The sequence below is a fragment of the Elephantulus edwardii genome, unplaced genomic scaffold, assembly GCF_000299155.1.
Source record: "Elephantulus edwardii isolate Elephantulus edwardi_28Jun2011 unplaced genomic scaffold, EleEdw1.0 scaffold00072, whole genome shotgun sequence".
NCBI lineage: Eukaryota > Metazoa > Chordata > Mammalia > Macroscelidea > Macroscelididae > Elephantulus > Elephantulus edwardii.
In genome coordinates, this window is record NW_006399822.1 from 2,891,789 (window position 1) to 2,911,428 (window position 19,640).

At 53.3% G+C, this 19,640-nt stretch overlaps 1 protein-coding gene across 1 annotated transcript in view; it reads left to right on the forward strand.

Moving 5' to 3' along the window:
- Positions 1-4,349: 4,349 nt before the first annotated feature.
- The window catches only part of COTL1 (coactosin-like 1 (Dictyostelium)), a 45,735-nt gene continuing 30,444 nt past the window's right edge, over positions 4,350-19,640 (forward strand). Inside the window, exons 1-2 of the mRNA XM_006888797.1 lie at positions 4,350-4,426; positions 4,520-4,602. Of these exons, the coding sequence (XP_006888859.1) occupies positions 4,350-4,426; positions 4,520-4,602 (160 nt within the window). The remainder of the gene's footprint in view (positions 4,427-4,519; positions 4,603-19,640) is intronic.

The window sequence follows — 19,640 nt, forward strand, 5'->3', positions numbered from 1 at the left end:
CTCATGATTGTTGAGCTGAGATGGTGCATCTTGCTCCTGCAGAGTGGCTGGTGGATTCCAACTGCCAGAGAACTAGAGATGCGGTTTTAGTGTTTGGATATAACTCACTATGGATCACGTCACCAGAAACCCCTTTCCTTGCCTTAATTGTGCAAATTGACCTCTGTGGATTCTGGTTCATTAACCACCCTGTAGGACAGAATAGAACTGCCCCATTGGGTTTCTAAAATCGTGACGTTCATGGAAACAGATATTACATCTTTCTAGACGCTGCGTGGTTGGGGGGTTTCAGCAGCGCTAACCCCTTTGCCACCAGACTCAGGGTTCTGTTTAATATCAGCCGTTACCTGTTCAGAACACTAGAGGGCAGCAGGACCAGTCAGTAGGAAGAGCCACAACTCAAGTTGGAATGAAACTAGACTTTCTTTCCCGCTTTGTTAGCATATTTGCTGCACTTTGTGTAATTTAATGTTCTGAGTCAATCATGCATCCCATGTTTCTAAAAGAAAGGTGCATAGTGAAAACGACCCTCAGCCTCTGCCTCATGTCCATCGAGGTAATACTGATACTCCCTCTCCCAGGGTTTTTGTGAATATCTAAGCAAGAATTACTAGGAGCTGCCAAAAGAGCACTGAGTCTGTCTTGGAGGAACTGTGACCATGGTGCTTTGTAGAGGCCAGGACGGTGAAACCTGTTACATACTTTGGGCATGTTGTCAAGAGGGGCCAGTTCTTGGGAAAAAACATCATGCTGGAGGGTCAGAGGAAGAGAAGAAAACCCTCAACAAGATGGGCTGACACAGTGACTGACAGTGAACCTGAGCATGGCGCGGATCGGAGAATGGTGCAGGACAGGGCAGGGTTCAGATTTATTGTCCATAGGATTGCCATGAGTCATAGTCTCCTTGATGGCACCTAACATCAAGGAAAAGTTAAGAAAATACAAATATCTTTTATAACCCCTATGTTACCCCAAGTGTAACCTTATAGAGATACTTTGCACTCCTTGATTTAGTTCAAGTATTTCTTTAATTTTTAAAAAAATTTTATTATTTTGTGTGTGTGTACCATCAAATCAGATCTGACTGGTACAGGAGGAGATTGACCCTCCTTCTCCAGCAGACAATCTGGTGTATTTGAACTACATACCTCTGGGATTGCACTGCAGCTTCTTGCCGCTAGGCCACCAGAGCTCTCTTATTTCAAGTATTTTAAAATGTATCATAATGTATCTTTTTTCCAAATGTTTATCTATTATAAAATTTTCCATGTCATTTCCATCCCCCACCACCTTCCCTCTCTTCTTTCTTCTCTCTTTTACAGCTGCACATACTCCATGGCTATGTGTCTGAATTCCTGTATCCTCACTTATTCCTCTAGTTCCACACAGATTTAGGTCATTGCTAACCTTCTACTAGCAGCCCCAGAGCCATAATGGGTTAAGTGTTGGACTACTAACCAAAAGGTCAAGAGTTTGAATCCACAAGATGCACTGCAGAAGAAAGAAGAGGCAACCTACTTGGTTTATTAAACCTTCTGTCATTAGAGATAACATCCAAAGAGTAACCTTGAGTGCATTGTGCACATCTGCAGGTGCATCTGGGTTGGACCCCAAGGATCAGGTACACATTAGAAGAGACGCTTAAAAACAAATCTGGACACCCACAGATCACATCCCCTTCCCCTGAGACCTTCAAGGATGGGACTAGGGCATCAATCTCTTTAAGCTCAGGTGGCTCCAGTGTAGAGCCATGGCTGGGCACCTGTGACCACGAGGGTAAAGTCAAAGGCACAGGGTTACGTGGAGGGGCTGGATATTGCCACTGGCCTTACTGAGGTTGTATGGCTTACAACCCGACGCAGAGCTCTGAGCTACTGCATCTTCACAGTCTCACCAACAGCTTCGGCGTCTAAACTTGGGTTTTGCTGATCTGTCAGATTAAAAAGAAGAGAAAGCTCTCCCAGGCCTGTTGTACTTTGCATTTCTCTTACTAGAGATTGAAGGCAAGAGTCTTTCCCAGCATTTAATAGCTATGGATCTGCCCAGTTTTCTTTTTCCCATTTTAAAATTAGACATGGAATATAGACCTTAGCAAACCAGATCTTTGTGGTTTGGATTGCTGATAGTTTTCACTGCTTTATCTTTATTTTGTATGGGTGCTAGTTTTTTTCTCATGAAGAAAACCCAAACTCAGCTCCTTGCTGTTGCTAGAGAATGCCTCACAGCTGACCACCTAGCGGGCTTCTGAGAGTGTGAATCACACGGGAGGACTCAGCCCAGCTCTCTCCCACAGAGTGCTGGGGGGATTTGAACCGCCTTTAAGTCAGCAGCCCAGACCCCCAAGGAGTACGCCACCAGCGCTCCCGTAGCCGGTTTACACATCTGAATCTACTTAACTCCAAAGTTATGAAAGAAAGTCTTCATTTTTGCCCCCTGTCCCTTCAGTGATTTTTCCTTTTCACATTACAGCTTTGATCCTTTTGGAGTTGACCTTGATCTTGGGGTGAGGATCCACCTTGTTTCCCTTCCACATGCTCATGGTCTTTACCAGAGTGGGACACAGCAGCCACTTGGGCTGCATCTTGCTGGGATTTGTTTTGTTATTTGTTTATATGCAACACTTGCTCTTGCTCACGAATTGATTCGTATGGTCGTTGATTATTTTTCTTATTTTTGAGAGTTCTGAGTATTGTACCTGACTTCTAGGGTTTCCATTTATAATTTAAATTATTTAATAAACAACATTGATGACCCTTTATTGACTAGTATACGTGTTGAGGGAACTCTGGTGGTTAAGAAATTGCTCAGTCAACCTAAAGGTACATGGTTCAAATCCTCCAGTTGCTCCACAGGAGAAAGATGGGCAATTTCTTCTGGGCAATTCAGTATCTTAAAAACTGCAAGAGGAAAAACAAAACAGAACTACAAGAGGGTCAGTTCTGACGTGATGATATATAACAGCATACTTGTCTATGTAAGTTAAAGCTCGAAACTAGCCCATGGTGTTGGCACCACTGTCAGTCCCAATAGCAGAGGTAATTTGGGTGGTTCTGTGGTGCGGGTCCACTTGGAGAAGGTAACCTGGATCAGCGTGAGGCTGGCCAGAGGCATACAGCTGAGGGACAGAGCCACCTCTCTGGGGGCACATGCCTTTGCTCTGTGACTCTGCCTGTAGTGAATGAGGAGAAGGACCCATCCAGAGTCCATGAGGACAGGCGGGAAGATGATTCAGCTCTTGCTGTCCAGGGAACCCACAGGGAGGTCGACCAGCATGCTAATTAGCAGAGCAGAACAACCAACCATGCCTGCAGCTCCTGGAAGCTGGCCATCTCTTCCCCTCCTGTTCAAAAGGTCCAGTTCTTCCAATTCCTCCCCAAGGGGGGAGCACAGAGCCAAATCCTGCAGGTGGGGGGAGTGGGGGCCTCTGGGCTTGGCTCTGGTGCATTACATCACCCACTTGGGGGAGGTGTCATCTCACCCCACCAGGGGCCTGACAGCCTTGGGGTAAAGGAGGAAGGGAGGGAGGTAAGAAGAGGGGAGGGTGTAGGGAAGAAGGAGGTAGGGAGGAGAGGGAGAGGGAATACGGAAGGAAGAGGGGAAAGAGGAGGGGAGAAGGAAATAATTGGGGAGGAGGACAGAAGAGGCAGAGAAGTAGAGGGGAGGGAGAAGGGAGTAATCAGGAGGAAGAGGGAAGAGGGAGCCAGACAAGGGGAGGGAGGTGGGAACATGAGTTGGAAGAAGGAAGAAGCAAGAAAACGGAAAAGGAGGGGAGGGGGAAATAAGTAGGAGGAGGGGTGAGGAGGGAGGAAGAGGAGCTAGGGAGGAAACAGAAGGAGGAGGAAGGAGAGGCTAGAGGGGGAAGAAGGATAAGGGAGAAGGGGAATTGGGAGGGGAAGAAAGAAAGGAGGAAGAGGATTTTACAGGCGGAGAGGAGGAGCCAGAAGTGCTAACGGGAGGAAGGAGGGAGAAGGGAGGAGAAACCGGGAGGAGGGACTGGGAGGAGGAAGAAGGGCTGGGGTGGGAGGAGAGAAGGGGCGGGAGGTGGGGGCTGATAAATCCCTCTACAACCCCGCCCCCTGGAAGTTGCACGGCCTCCCGGGCTCGGATTGGCTGCGGGGAGCCCGGGCGCTCCTCCCCCGCGTCCCGCGTCCAATGGCTGGGGAGGGCGGGGCCGGCGCGCGTCCGCAATTGGGCTGTGCTCCGTGCTCGCCCCGAGGTCCGCGTCCCCGCTGTCTGCCGAGCCCCGCGTCCCCGCTGCCCGCGCTCGCGCCGAGCTCCGCGTCCCCGCCGCCCGCTCCCTTGCTCGCTCGCCAGCTCCCGGGGCAGGTCCTCTGCGGCGGGCCGAGGCCATGGCCACCAAGATCGACAAAGAGGCTTGCCGGGCTGCGTACAACCTGGTGCGCGACGACGGCTCGTCGGTCATCTGGTGAGCGCTGACCCCGGCCCCGGCCCCGGCCCCGGCCCGCGGCACCCTCACGCCCCGCGCTGACGCCTCTTCTTTTCTTCTTCCAACCCAAAGGGTGACTTTTAAGTACGACGGCGCCACCATCGTGCCCGGGGAGCAGGGAGCGGAGTACCAGGACTTCGTCCTGCAGTGCACAGGTAAGGGGGGCGCCGGGGACGGCAGTCCGAGGGGAGCCTTCGTCCTGGACCCGCGCGGTGCCTCGCTGCCTCCGCGTGCGCCCTCCAGGCAGGCGCAGGGGGCCGGGCCCGGGGGTCAGCGGGCTGGGCCGGAGGGTCAGCGGGCCGGGCCGGAGGGTCAGCGGGGCCGGGCCCGGGGGTCAGCGGGCCGGGCAAGGGCCAGCCCCTCGGCTGCCGGCTGAAAAACCCTCGGCCGCCCTTCCCTCTGCCACCGCTGCTGTCTGGTTTCCCCTGGTGTGCGGTGCAGCTCAACCTACAGCCACCTTTTGCCTCCGGCTGCTGGAGGACACTCCACGGTTTTGTTTCCTTTTCATTTTTATGGCTTTTTTTTTTTTTTAAAGACTAGAGCTGGAGACAAAGACCCACACACACACCATCGAGTCCATTTATGTGGAACCCCCAAAAGGGCAGAGCTCATCGGTGGTGTGGGCAGTCAGAAAGAACAGTCGGTCCTCCTGGGGATGAGAGTGACCGCTTGGGAGGGGATACCAGGCACCAGTGGGGGAAGGGGTCTTCTGGGAGTTGGAAGTGTTGGCCGTTCTGCTCTGGGAGGGGTACACAGGTGTGCATCTCATGAAAAACCCATCAAGCTGAGTGATTAAGATGAGTGCCATGGCACACGTGGCTCTGTGAGAGTGTGTGTGTGTGAGAGAGAGAGAGACAGGCACCCATAGGCAGGAAGAGCATGCTGTGTGGATGACTTGACCCCCTGGACACTCCCCATCATCGACAGAGGACCTCTGAAAGATGCGGCTTGGGGTCTCTAGCGTGTACACACAGCTGTCTTCAGACAAAAGACAGCACCCTACAGGTCAGGGCATGGATGCAGAGCCAGATGGCCTGAGTGTGAATCCTGGAGGGGCCACTTTCTAGCTGTGTGGTCAGAGGGGAGTTTCTTCACCTTGTAGCACCCTGGCCGCACCTCATCAGCGATCTCGGGCTCCTGTGACCAGGATTGAGGTGACTGGTGAGTAGGCACAGCACGGGCAGCCACATGGAACAAATGAGACAGACAAGACCAGGCGGTGGGGGACATATTGTGGTGCTGGCCTGCCTCCACCTCCGCCCTGCTCACAGTGTTGCTTGCTGGGCTGCTGACCAAAAGGTCAAGGGTCTGAATGTGCTAGCCGTGCCTCTGGAGAAAGGCGAGGTTCCTGGTAGGATTTACAGTCTCTGAAACCCAGTGACAGGTCCTGTGAGCTGCACCAACTCAATGGGTTTACTCCGAGGTTCTCCAACCCCCTAAGGAAGCGTCCACGTTTCATTCAGCACAGAGGAAATGTACGAAGTGTTTGCTGTGGCCTGGGTGGTACTAGGGTTTTTGTGTTTATTGAGTAAACGTTCCTACAGCTGAAATTTCCCCTGGGATCTGCTTCTAGACATTTATTTATTGCTTTATGCACAACATTGGCTTAAAATATCAGAGGTGTGAAGTCTAATAACTCAGATTTCATAGAGTGACAGGGCCCCAGTGTGGACAGGTAGCAGGACCAGGATTTGAACTCAGGCTCTGGCTCAGCCTTTGCGATGGGATCCTGCACGCCCAGCTTGGGTGCACAACCATGAGATGCAACAGGATTTGGGCTCATCAAGGAGCCATTGTAGCACAGCAGTTAAGTGCTTGGCTGATAGCTGGAAGGTCAGCAGTTCAAACCTACCTTCCCTAACTGGGATGAGAGATGGGTGGTTCCTATCAGGTTGCTATGAGTTAGACTTGCTCAGAGGCAGCAGGTTTACTTTGGGCTTTGGGAAACCAGGTGCCCTGCTCCCTGAAGTCGGTGGTGAGGAGCAGTGACCAGGTCGTGCCGTTTCTGGTGCTGGCCACCCCACCAGCGCCTTCCCTCCCCCTTCGGACTTTGTTCTGCTTCTGAAGCTATTGTCCTCTAATTGGGAGAGGGTGGCCAGCCAGGAAGAAGGTCCCAAGGACTCCGAGCAGATGTGCCTGGTCTCTGGGCGCCTGCACTGGACAGACTTCCTTGTGGTCAGGGGACATTTCCTTCCGCCCTCAGGCTCTGTGGTTTTCTGCTCAGACCTGCAGGATGAGAAGGGGAGTCGGGGACATAAAATGCTTCCCGGCTGCTGTGGAGGTTCACGAGTGGGCTGGAGGAGCTGGGAGCATCGTCTGCTTCCGCTGGAAGTCTGCCCTTCTGAGCCATCTGTCGGACAAATGTATGGACGGGTGGTGGCTCTTCTCGGAAGCTTGTTCCCTCCCCTTGCCTGAGATCGCAGCCCTGGGCTCAGGTCCTGCCATCGGCCCCTCCACAGATGAGGGCGCAGGGCCTCAGAGAGGTCAGGAGCCCTGCCTGGGCTCAAACAGCCTGGCGCTGGTACCTACAGATGGTGTGGGCTAGAGTGTGGTACCCCACCCCGTGCTCTCCCTGGGACCACACAGCCAGACAGTGAGGCAGCCCCCCGCCCAGCTCTCCCTAGGACCTTCACACAGCCAGGTGGTGAGGGAGCCCCCACCCAGCTCTCCCTGGAACCTCTGCACAGCCAGGCAGTTAGGGAGCCCCTTGCCCCCCAGCTGTCCCTGGAACCTCTGCACAGCCAGGCAGTTAGGGAGCCCCTTGCCCCCCAGCTGTCCCTGGAACCTCCACACAGCCAGGTGGTGAGGGGAGCCCCCCACCCCAGCTGTTCCTGGAAAGTAACAGTGGACTCTCGCCCATCTCCCAGCCTGCTCTCCCAGCCTCCGTGTTTTCTCAGGTGCAGCAGGTTCTGGCCTGGCGTGCTGTGTGCAGGTTAGACATGAAAGCAGTTTGTGTCTGTGGGTGAGGAGGGCTCTCTGTGGCACAGTTTCTATTAGTATGCTGGCTGGACGATGCACCCCCCCAAAAACCCCACCAGTCCCCCAAAACAAACCTTCACCTACCCACTGCCACTGAGGCAGGTACCTCACATTTCCAAGGCCATGAGTCTTAACTCGAGTAGACTGCCTCTCACCCATGGAGCAGCTGGGCCTCAAACCTCTGATCTTTTGGTTAGTAGAATGATACTTAACACACCACACTACCAGGATGGCCCCGCCCTGCCCTTGCTCAGGCTTTCTGTCTCTATCTCACAGGTGTGCAGGGGCCCCTGCTCACGACCTGAGCCCCATCTGCCCTCTCTTCTTCCCCAGGTTGCCACCTTCCTCCTCCCTGGCCTCCTCCTGTCCTCAGTGTTTTCCAGAGTAAATCTGCCTTGGACCTCTTGTTCTGGTGGTCCCCAAGCCCCAGGCCCAGCCTCTTACCCTAAAACTGTTTGCTGGAAGGCAGCCTGCCCCTGGCTGGAGCCCCAGGCCCTTTGCTCAGATGTGGTCTTTACTTGTTCTCCTGTGGCAGGCATGGGGCCAGGGGACTCACTCTTCACCAGCGTGTTGGAATTGGCCTGTAGCTGACAGTTGGGACTGAATCTCACAGGAAGATTGTCCATCCTACTCCCCAGGAGCTGCTGGTGGATTTGAACCATCAGCGGTGCCACCTTTGGGTCAGCGGTGCAGCTCCCTACGGGTGACACCATCAGCACCCCAGTTAAGTGCTATTCTGGGAGCTGAGTGCACCTGCTCCTGGCCGCCATGCCCTCAGGCTGCCCCTCCACAGCCTCTGTGGCCACGTCCAGCCTCACAGTCCTGTGCACGTGGACTGGCCAGAGCTCCTCAGATAGCAAGGTGAGAAAGCCCCTCCCCATTCAGGTGAGCTGGTTTAGGGACATGCTGAGGGGTGTCCTCACTGCAGGCCCAGCTCCCCAAACTCAGACCCCTACTACCTGCTCCCCTTCCATCCACTTCCGAGGAGCAGGGCTGGGGCTTCCCTCCACTGCCCTTCAGCCCCCCAGCCCACTGGCCATGCCTTCCTGGTGGACAGTCCCTTTCTGTCAGTAATTTGACACGTCAGCCTTTCTAGAACACATGCTTATACTCGAGCTGGCCCCTGGGGCTCTGGTCTGGACCACATGTCCATCCCTGGAGCTGGAGCGAAGCCACCGCCCACAGCAGGGGACAGAGTGGAGGAGGGGGGCTTCTCAAAGGGAAGAAAGTGGCCCTTGCAACCTTGTCTTGTTGCATCTCTATGTCAAACCTCTTTGCAGCAGCTTGTCCTACATTCGCATCCCATGGCCAGAGGAGGTCTTCCAAAGCACATCTCTCAGCAAGTTACTCCTCTGCTCCGCAACCTACTGTGGCTCCCGTCTGCCTGCTGAATGAAGCTCAGGCTGGCTGACTTTTCAGACTGACAGGTCCAGCCCAGCAGCTCCCACACCCTTTCTTATATGCCTGCGCCCCCACACTGTAACCCTGTCACTCCCACCACCCATACCCTTTATTCAGGGTGTTCCCTCCCATGGATCTCCCCCTCACCACTCAGCCTTGGAGACCTGCCCCCTAGGACCATTCACCCAGCTTCATGAGAGCCCTCCTTTTATCCAATGGTACTTTTTTAAAAAGTCTCCCAAAATGGGATCAAACTTAACATGCTGTTTTACAACTGTGCTGGCTCCTCCTCTTAACTGTACTTTCTGCACCACCTGTTAAAGTGCCTACAAAGTGTCCCTCCCTGTAAATACAACACTGTGTTACCAGTCCTGAATTGATGGGCCCCACAGAACTCTGTTGCAAGCACTTTTATCCTGGAGAGAATCCAGGCATCTGGGAATGCTGCCAGTTTTCTGCTTGTGCTGGGTTGAGAGGCAGTAATAGCCTGTGGTTCCAAGGTTGCAGGCTTTGGTGGTAGAAGCAGTGCCTGGTCTTGAACTGTGGTCCTGCAGCAGCCTCTTGCTGCAGCGCCCTTGCTGCATGACCTTGCACCTCTTTGCCGCTCTGTTTCTCACCTGTAAGGTGCAGACAGTACTTGCGTGTGGCTCAAGAGTTTGTGAGGCTAGACTGGCAGGTCGCACGTAAAGCTTGTAGCTCAGTGATTGGCACAGGGTAACCCACCCACTGCTGTCAGTCGGTCTGACTCACAGCAGCCCAGAGGTTTGCGAGGAAGCAGAGTGCCTCCTCTCCCCGATGTGTCTGCTTCAGGGAGCCTGAGCCACGTGGTGTGCTTCCTGGGGTTCTAAGTTTTACTCACTTTGTGGCAGATCTTTTGTTTTAGTGACACTCTAAAGAATTATTGGGACTTAAAACGTACAGAACAAATTGGATTTCTCTTCAGCAATTTTCCTACACGTTTTGGTTTGTGGTGTTGATGACAATCCCCTAGATGTAACAGCACTCTTCCTACTTCCTCCTTGTGTTTACCATTTCCACCCATCCTTTTTTCCTCTCTCTCCCTGGCTATGGAGCTTTCTCCCTAGACACATACTGCCCCTTGGTTCTAGGGACTGCGTGCCTTTCTGGTGTGACTGTTCACCTCATAGACCTGTCTGTTGTTTAGCTAGAAGTTGTGAGGTGATTTAATTTCTGAGAGTCTGTTAGACCAGTGAACTAGGAGTCTTTTTCTTTCCCCACTTTTTTCTTGTTTTACCCTTTGAAAGCGGCCAGCAGTGAGAGCCGTGCACCAGCTAGTTCTGCTCTCGGTAAGATTGGAGATCACATGATTCGTCAGCCCTTTGGACTCAGGGGCCTTATTTTCCTCTTTGTCCGGGTGGAGAGAGGCCCATAGTTGCTTTTCTGTGTTAGAAGGCTGCTCACCAGCTTTCAAGACTCCAGTTATGGGTCTTATGGTGGCGTTTGGGTGTGTTTTGTGTTGTAGCTGTGTCTGACATGGTCAGGTTTGCTCCCTGTATCTGCTGAGTCCAGTGATGCTAGTTCAGAAACGTGCCCACTAAAAATCCTTCATGGCAGCCCACGTTATGGAGTACAACTCAGCCCCACAGTTTGTCTTGGCTGACTCAAGAAAGCCAATAGCCAGGTCGTTCTTCCTCAGCACACTGGGTAGGCTTGAACCTTCAACCTTGAAGTTAGGAGTCACCCTGGCAACTTTCAGGAAATGCCGGTTGAATCTAATTGAGCTTCTGCTCCTTGGAGAGCCTTGGGAGCCGTCACTGTGCTTTGAAAGCATCGCCGTGGGTTTTGTAGATGGTCCACCTGCACCATCATCTCCTGTTGTTTTGTGCAGCTTGCACCCACCCACATCGGGACCTCAGGGCCCCCACAGAGGCCTTTGGTAATCTGGGAGTTTGGTAATCTGCGGGTTGCCAAACTCTGGGGTCGCTTCTGTGTTTTGCGCTCCACCCCCGCAGCCTCGGCCGGGCCCCACTTCAGCCCCGCTGAGCTCTCCTGGTTCTTCTTTTATGTCTCAGCTCTTGCTCTCACTTCCTTCTGCCACTTCTCCTTCCCCTTCCTGCCGTGGAAGCATGGGCGTTTCGAGCACTCCACCTTCACCACCAAGGGTGTTTGTGTGAAGTTCTTTCCCTGTCCACGTGAACTTGTAATCCAAATATCTGGTCTCTCACATCATCACCCCCCTGTAGAACCTTCTGGAGGTGTGTCCCCCCAATGTACAGAGACTTGGAGATGACGTAGAATGTCTTTTATGATTGGGTACTGGACAGCTAAACTCTCAAAGACAAGTCTCCAGTACGGAAATCCTGACTTCGCGGAAGACACCGGGCACTGTGTGGGGTGGTGGTAATTACATCAGCTGACTGAAGTGCTCCTGTCTCCTGAGTGCGCTTACACCTGTGCCGGAGGGTTTCCTTGGTCCTGCTTGAGGTGACACTGAGGGAAAAGGGCTGGACTCAGGCCCATGTCTGCTCTGGGCTGAGCTGCCTTTCCTCGGTCTGTACAGTTTGTCCATTCTACTCCCTTAGAGGAAATTTGTGCACCCCTTAAGGCCCACTATAAATGCCCCCTCTACTCCACTTCAGGCCTTGTCTTCATGGTGCTCACTGTTGGGTGGTGGTCATGTGTGTGTTTCCTCAACTTCTCAGGTCTTCCTCAGATCCTGGAGAGAGACTTTGTCTCTTTGATAGACAAAGGTGCTCAGCAAAGTATCCCCACCCATCATTGTTAGCCTGCTCCCAAATGCCCAGTAAGGGTGTAGCTTGGGGCCAGGTGATTGGCTACCTCTTGGGCAATGGGCTGTATCCTGGGTGACGATCCTGGGGGATGGGCAGTGTCCTGCTTATGGACTGTATCCTGGGTGATGACCCTGGGTGATGGGTTGTATCCTGGCTGATGGGCTGCATCCTGGTTATGGACTGTATCCTGGGTGATGGGCTGTGCCCTGGGTGATGGGCTATATCCTGGGTGATAAGCTATGTCCTGGGTGATGGGCTACATCTTGGGTGATGGGCTGCATCCTGGGTAATAGGCTGTATGCTGGTGATGGGCTGTATCCTGGGTGACGATCCTGGGGGATGGGCAGTGTCCTGCTTATGGACTGTATCCTGGGTGACGATCCTGGATGATGGCTGTATCCTGAGTGATGGGCTGTATCCCGGGCAATGGACTGTAGCAGGGTAATGAGCTGTGGCAAGAGTGGTGGACAAGTTGATAAGCTTGATCTTGGTGATGGACTATTGTAGGGACAGTGGACTGTAGCAGAATGATGGATGGTAGCAAATGGAGTGAAAGGATGTATCCAAGTTGACAGGATGTATCCAAGTTGACATCCTGGGTGATGGGCTTTAGCCCAGGTGATTGAGTATATCAGGTGATGGGTTGTAGCAACATGGTGGGCTGTGTCTTAAGTGATAGGCTGTATCTTGAATGATGGGTTGTAATTGGGACCTAGGTGATGGGCTGTATCTTGGGGGTTGAGTTGTAGCCTGGATGATGGACTATAGCCTGGACAGCACTGTGTCCCAGGTTGTGGTCTGTAGCCTGGATGATGGTCTGTGACAGAGGAGATAAGCTGTAGTCTGGACAGTGCTCTGTATCCCGGGTGATTGGTTGTAGCTGGACAATGGGTTATTTCACAGCGATTCTGGACTTTGCATGTCTCTTACTTAAAGAACCTAGACTGTCTTGAGTTCAGATCTCAGTTCTGCTACAAATGAGCTATGTGGCCTTGGGTTCATGACTCAGCTTCTCTGTGCCGTAACTGGACAGAGGGATATTCACGGCAACCCCCTCATAGGACAGGAGGGTTAACCGATGTAATACCTAGAAAGCACTTTGGGCTGTATTTGAGACATTGCAAAACCAAAGAATATTCAAACCACCGCAAAGTCTCCTCCAAGTCTTAGCAGCCCTGAATGACTGCCCCCAAGGCTTCCAGGGCTGGACGAGACAGAGCCCCACCTGTCTCCCATGGAACTGCTGCTGGATTCAAACCACTAACCTTTCAGTTGCTTGGTAGTGCACCACCCAAGCTTCTCCAGGACACGGCTGTCTCCCTCTCCCACTCTCATTGCTGTGGAGACAGGATCAACTCATAGCTGCCCCTCCAATGGGGTTTTCAGAGGCTGTAGTTTGTGTGGGATGAAATTGCCCATCTTTCTCCCATGGAGCAGCTGATGGGTTAGAACCTCTTACCTTTGGGTTGACAGCAGACTCCTTCCCCACCAGATACAGGCCTCTGTAGTGCTGACTGATCCTGTATCATTGTCCAGCTACACTCCGCCACCCAGACCACAACCCCATCCCTAAGACACAGCCTGTTGGAATAGAAGTTAGCAGGGGGACTAATGCTCGTCGGCTCACCAGACGGCTTCCAGGGCTTCAGAGAAAACTGTGGGCAGACACATGGTGCCTCTTTTGGGGACACCGTGATGTGCTTATCCCCTGGATACCTCATGAGCCGACATCGAGGTGGGACCAGGTTTCCTTCCAGCATTAGCTAGGCACCACGCTCCCTTCTCTGTCCAGGCGCCTTCAGAGTGGACGCCCTGTCTGGTTTGCTCTCGGCTGAATTGTCAGCACCTCAGACAGGGTCTGCAGTTCTTGGGTACAGGAATGAGAGTGACCGGCGATGCCTGAGAGCCCCGCTAACCCAGTGGCCACTGTCCAGAGCCTACGTCACAGCCTCAACCTCGGGCCGTTCTGGGCAGCCCAGGGCTGTGCTCCAGCCCATTCCTCCACGCTTGATTGCATGCACTGGGCTTGGCAGCTTTCGGAAGGCAGAGGGGAGGGTGTTGTGGAGAGAAGAGGTGGTCACCCCAGTGCATCTTATTTTATCAGTGCATTTTGAAAATAGATGCTGATTTTAGAAGCAGAGATGGCAAGATGTCATCTCCCTTTTGGACATGTGGTCAGGAGGAAGCAGTTCCCAGAGAAGGACGTCATGCTTGGTCAGCAAAAGAGGAGACCCTCAGTGGGATGGGCTTACACCGTTGGTGCAGCCCTGGGTCCGCACAGCAGACGGAGGGTGGTGCAGCCCCAGGCAGGGTTCCTTCTGTTTGTTGGACACGGAGTTGTGTGGTCTCTGACCCAAGGACACCGCCCGACACCACGCTGGCTTTGTTCTGCGCTGAGCTGACGGTCACCTCACTTTCCCTCCTACACCCTCTCTTACTCCACTCCCTTACTCTGTGCATTCATGTGCACTTCTTGGCTATAATCAATAATAGTATTGATAATAGAAGAATGGCCATGACCAGGCCTTGATTGTGCCAGGCACTATGTGAAGGTTGCTGCGTGACTTTCCTAGTGCTCTGGAACATGTTATCACAGACCTTGTGGTTTAAAACAACTCGAGTATGTTATCTTATGGTCCTGAGGCCAGATGTCCAAATGGGACTCGTGGGGCCAGAATCTTGGCATGACAGGGCCTGTCCACCTCTGAGGCTCTGGGGGAATAGGTTGCCTTGTTTTCCAGCTCCTGGAGGTCTGGCGTTCCATGACACAGCCGCCTCCATCTCCCAAGCCTGCGATGGTGGGTTGATCTCACATGACATTGCTTTGACTCAGACCCTATTGTTTGTCAATTATCAAGACCCTAGTGGTTCTATTAGGCCTCATGGGTCCTCTCCTCCTTCAGTCCTTGACTCAATTCCTCCTACAGTCTCGTTGGCAGGTCACATAAACACTCACAGCCTCCAGAAATTAGGAGGGACACATCTTCAGTGGCTGTTACCCACCTGACCCTGCGTGTGTAATCATGGTCACATTCGTCATCAACAGGACCCAGTTGGTAGTCCATTTCACAGATAGGGACACTGAAGCTCAGAGACAGCTTTCACCACATTTGCACAGCAGCCGAGCTGTTCGGACCCCACGCCCGGGATCCTACCCACCCCCTGCTTCCTGCCACATCAGTTCTCTGTGATACACAGCGGGCTTTGATCAGGAGACAAAGGCAGGCTCTTTTCTGAAAGCTGACGGGCAGATCTAAGGCCAAGCCTCTGGCCTGTGAGCCCCGCTTCTGTGGGAATAAACTGTGGGGGAGCCTTTCCGCCATCAGGTCATCTACAGGAAGAGCCGCAGAGGTGGCTTGGCCAGCTCAGCATTAATCAGCGGCCTGGTCCTCCCGGTTGAGATTCTGACCTCCTTTCTTTTGCCTGCAGGCCTCTCCTTGGAGGTCATCTGATCTGACCCCACGTCTGGCTTCCCTTTTTTACTCTAAATCTGCTCTGCTCTATGATGCAGACCACTGTCTGTGGTTTATGAATAAGGAAAGTGGCCGCCCCAGGCAGAACAGGGGTCTGCAGGTCACACTGGGCTCTGGGGAGGGTGGTGAGGACTCTCCCTGAGGTTTTCTGCATGGACACGCTCTGGCCAATCCCTCTGTGACCCCAACAGTCATGTTTCTTGTGGCCTCCCAACCCAAAGACAGGGCTCAGGGTCACTGCCCTGAAACCCTCACAGTCCTGACCGGGACACCTTGCTCTGAGGCAGCAGTAACTTGATTCCAGGAAACAGGTTTGCTCCCTCTCTTCAGTCTCCTTGTTTGTTGGATGGATAGGGACAGAGGCTCCTCTTGATACTGGGTGTCCTGGATACTGGGATGGATCTGTGGTGCACGTCATGGAGCTGACAGGATTCTGGGAAATAGGCATGGCTCACAGAGGAGCCAGCCAAGCAGACCATTTCAGAATGTGGTCTGTGTGGTAAGGAAAAGAAAATGAGGCCATGGGTCATGGACAGTACAGGGCAAGCACTCTCAGTGAGTGGACAGGAGCCTCATGGGGAGGGGATGCTGGTCTGAAGGTGAGAGGCAGGCAGGAGAGCATATCGATGAGCAGATACCTGTCATCTAGTGCTGCTATAACAGAAATAGCACAAGAAGGTGCATTTGACAAAGGATTTTATTTCCCTGCAGTTTAGGAGGCTAGAAGTCTGAATTCAGGGCACCAGCTTTAGGGGAAGCAACTCTCTCTCTTGGCTCCTGCATCTGTGGGCCTGGTGTTCCCCAGAGCTTGCCATGTGTCTAACATCAGTCTTCTCCTGGGTCTAGGAGGTTCTTAGCACAGGGGCCTGTGTCCAGAGGACATGCTCCATTCCTGGCTCTCCGTTCTTGGTGGTGTTGAGGTCCTTCTCTCTGCTGTTTCTCTTTTCACCTCTTACAAGATGCAGGCTGTATCTCTGGAATGTCCCCAAGAATCCAGTCATGGCTGTGATGTGAGGGTATTACATCCCACCTGCATCCCCTTACAACAGATTGGCTGAGCACGTCCTGGGAGATGATGACTTACTATTACTTACTGCCAAACCAGTGTGCTTGGAAAGTTAGAGGGTCTGCCAAAGAGAGGGAGACCCACTACCAGGTGGATTGATGCTGGGCTACCACAGTGGCCTTGTGAGGTTGGAGCAGGACAGGGAAAGTTCTGATTGTTGTTCTCAGGGTTGCTGTGAGTTGTAACCAGTCAGATTTGTGGCCCAGCCAAGCTGAGACATGCTTTAAGGGGTCCATGCAGAGGGCACTGTAAGAGCCCAGGCCCTCAAGTCACCCAATAAGATCTAGAGTCCAGAATATGTAAAGAACTCTGAGGAATAAAAAGACAAACAACTCACTTCAAGAACAAGAAAAGGTCTGAATAAACATTTCTCCAATGCAGGTATGCACAGGTTGGTAAATACATGAAAAGATGTTCAACATCCTTGGTAACTGAAACCCACTAACACTGAGGTGATTTCAGCTCAGGACGGCCCTCCACTGACAGCCCACCACCAGGCTTCAGAGGCTGTGTTTACAGAAGGAAACAACTCACCTTTCTCCTGGAGAGCAGCTGGTGCCTTTGAACCACTGACTTTTGGTTAGTAGCCTGCCACATAACACACCATGCCACCTGGGCTCTGTCATTAGTAATTGTTGTTATATACCATCGATTTGGAACCAACTCAGATGACCCTCCAGTGAGTTTTCAGAGGCATAAATTGCACAGGAAGAGATTACCCATCTTTCTCCCATGGAGCAGCTGGTGGATTCGAACCACCTGCCTTTGGGTTGGCAGTACAACTCCTTACCAGTAGGCCACCAGAGCTCCACATCATTCGTAATTAGGGAGATGCCAGTCAGAAACACATCAGAGACACCGCTTCTCACCCACTGAGAGGGCTGTGATCAGAAGAGAAGGAGAGAGTGCAGACACTGGAACCATCCTGTCAGTGGGATGTCAGAGGGTACAAGGAGTGTAAAACTATCTGACAATTTCTCAAAAGGTTAAATGTAGCATTAAAAACAGTGCAAAAGAAACAAAAACAGTGCTGTCAAATGAATCCCAGCTCACAAACACTGTGGAACAGAAAACTGCCCCGTGGGGTTCCCAAGGCCTTGATCTTTATGGAGGCAAACTGCTTCATCTACTGCACCACCAGCCTCCTCCCAGAAGTCCTACCCCTCGGTGTCCACTCCAACACTTCCACAGCGGAATGGCTTCTAATTGTCGAAAACTGGAAAGCCACGGCTGAATGGATGAACAAAATGCCATCCCTTCATGTGCTTGTCTGACGCTGTCTGGTCGACCGTGACTCAGTGACCTGTGAACCCTGCTCTGTCCGCACAGTCCTCACCGTGAGCAGACTCCTTCCTGCAGTCCCTGGATCAACCCACCTTGTTGAGGGGCCTCCTCTCTCTCTGACCGTCCACTTTTCCCAGCATGATGTCCTTTTTCAGGGACCAGCCCCTCCTGACAACACACCCAGCCTGTGGGGTGAAGTCTCGCCGTCCTTGCCTCCAGGGAGCACCTCGTAATGAAGTATGTGGTCCAGCCCCACAAGTTGCTGGTGTGTGTCACCACAGAGTGAACCAAGAAGACATTTTTTCTGAGTGAAAGCAGCTGGACACAGAGGGCGACGTGTTGTGTGATTCTGTTGATAGAAAAGCCCCAGCACAGGCGAGCTGTAGACAGAAGCAGGTTAGTGATGGATGACAAGAAAGGGGCTATTGTCTAGTAAGTGCTGGGGTCCCTCTTGGGAGTAACCACGGCTGTTGAACCGATTCTAACTCCTAATGACCCTGCGTGACAGAGCAGAACAGTCCCTTAGCGCTTCTAAACTAGAATCTGTATAAAACCACTGCCTCTTCTTTACTTTGGTGCCACTGGTGGGTTCAAACCTCAGCCTTGTGTGAGCATCTGAGAGCTTCACCCCCTGTACCACGGGAGCTGCTTCTGTTGGGGTGTCTGACTCTCAGGTAGCACTGCGTGCCTGGCGGGCCAGGGAGCTTTACGCTGTCCCCGGATCTGAGGAGGATTAGCACGCTTGTGACATGGATAAGGAAACGGCGGGGAGGTTGGGCCACTCCTCCTGCCCCCCTTTACCTCCCCACCCACAGCCTGAGCCACAGCTGTGTCCTTTCCTGCCTCGCCGCTACCCGGCGCGGAGCCGCTGCCAAGGCACAGAGCCGCTGCCCGGCGCGGAGCCGCTGCCCGGCGCAGAGCCGCTGCCAAGGCACAGAGCCGCTGCCCGGCACGGAGCCGCTGTCCGGCGCGGAGCCGCTGCCAAGGCAGAGCTTTGTGACCTTCCACACTCGTCAGCTGTGAGTGAGTAAGGCAGGGGTGTCTCTCTCCTGAGGCTGATCTCTGAGTGAGTCAGTGAGCGTGTCAGGTGAGTCAGCCTGTGTGGACTGGCCGTGGGCACGCTGAGCACTGCTGACTGCTGCTATCCTGTCCCATCCATTCCAGCTCACCGTGAGCTCACAGCACAGACAGGATGCCCCGTGGGGTCCCCAGGGCTGTGATATTTACCAGATCGGACTTGTCTCCTTCAAAGCTGCTGCTGGCTTTGAACTGCTGATCTTCAGCTAGCAGCCCAGCACTTAAACTCCTGAGCCACTGAGACTCATATAACAGGAAGGGGGAGAACCAGGACCCTTCAGACTCCCCTGACTCCCACACCCTGCCTAGCAGCTGGTGTCTAACTGTGTGCCCACCCAGGACTCCTGTGCTGGCAACACCTTGTGGAATGACGGCTCTGCTCTAACCACGTGTGTTCACCTGCCATGCTTGTGTTTGTAACTGCGTTACCGAGATGCAGCGAGGTCCCTGGATCAGATTGTCAGTGTTATTTTGTTTTGTACCATCGAACTGGAACTGACCCATAGCTGACCCTCCAGTGGGTTTTCAGAGGCAGGAAATCACACAGGAGGAGGTAGGTCATCTTTCTCATGTGTTGCAGTTGGTAGATTTGATCTGTCTAACTTGGGGTTGACAGTGCAGCTCCTTTCCCTCTGGGCCAGCAGAGCACTCTGACCACAGTGGAGAAGGTAGCAGACCTATGAAAGGAGGTACAAGAATGCGAAGCAGTGCATGCTGGGATCGTGTGGGTGTGGCTGGCTGACCCCAAGTCCATCTGTAGCCCTACAGTGTCCCCTTTACCACCGCTGTGGCCTGCTCACACTGGCGGGGGGTGTGTGCCCCTGCCGCAGAAGTGGCAGCTGTGGCCATGCACTGTCCGATTCCGAATCCCGGCGGGCCTGTCACAGCAGGATGGGACGCAGCCTCACCGTCACCACCATATCTGAGCCCCTGGTCAGTCAGTCCATGTTGTGGAGAATCTTCTCGTGCACCTCCCCGATTTCCATTCAAGGACGCAGCAATCAATCATGTCACGGTGCTGCTGCTGGGCTCAGGAGCCTCTGGCCAGCCCTGCAATGTGGGTGTCCAGGTCAGCCGTCCCCCAGGGCCTGCGGAGGTAATCGCTTCTCGTTTCCTCCGGCAAGCTCCTACCCCACTTTCTCATCTTCTTTGCCATGTGG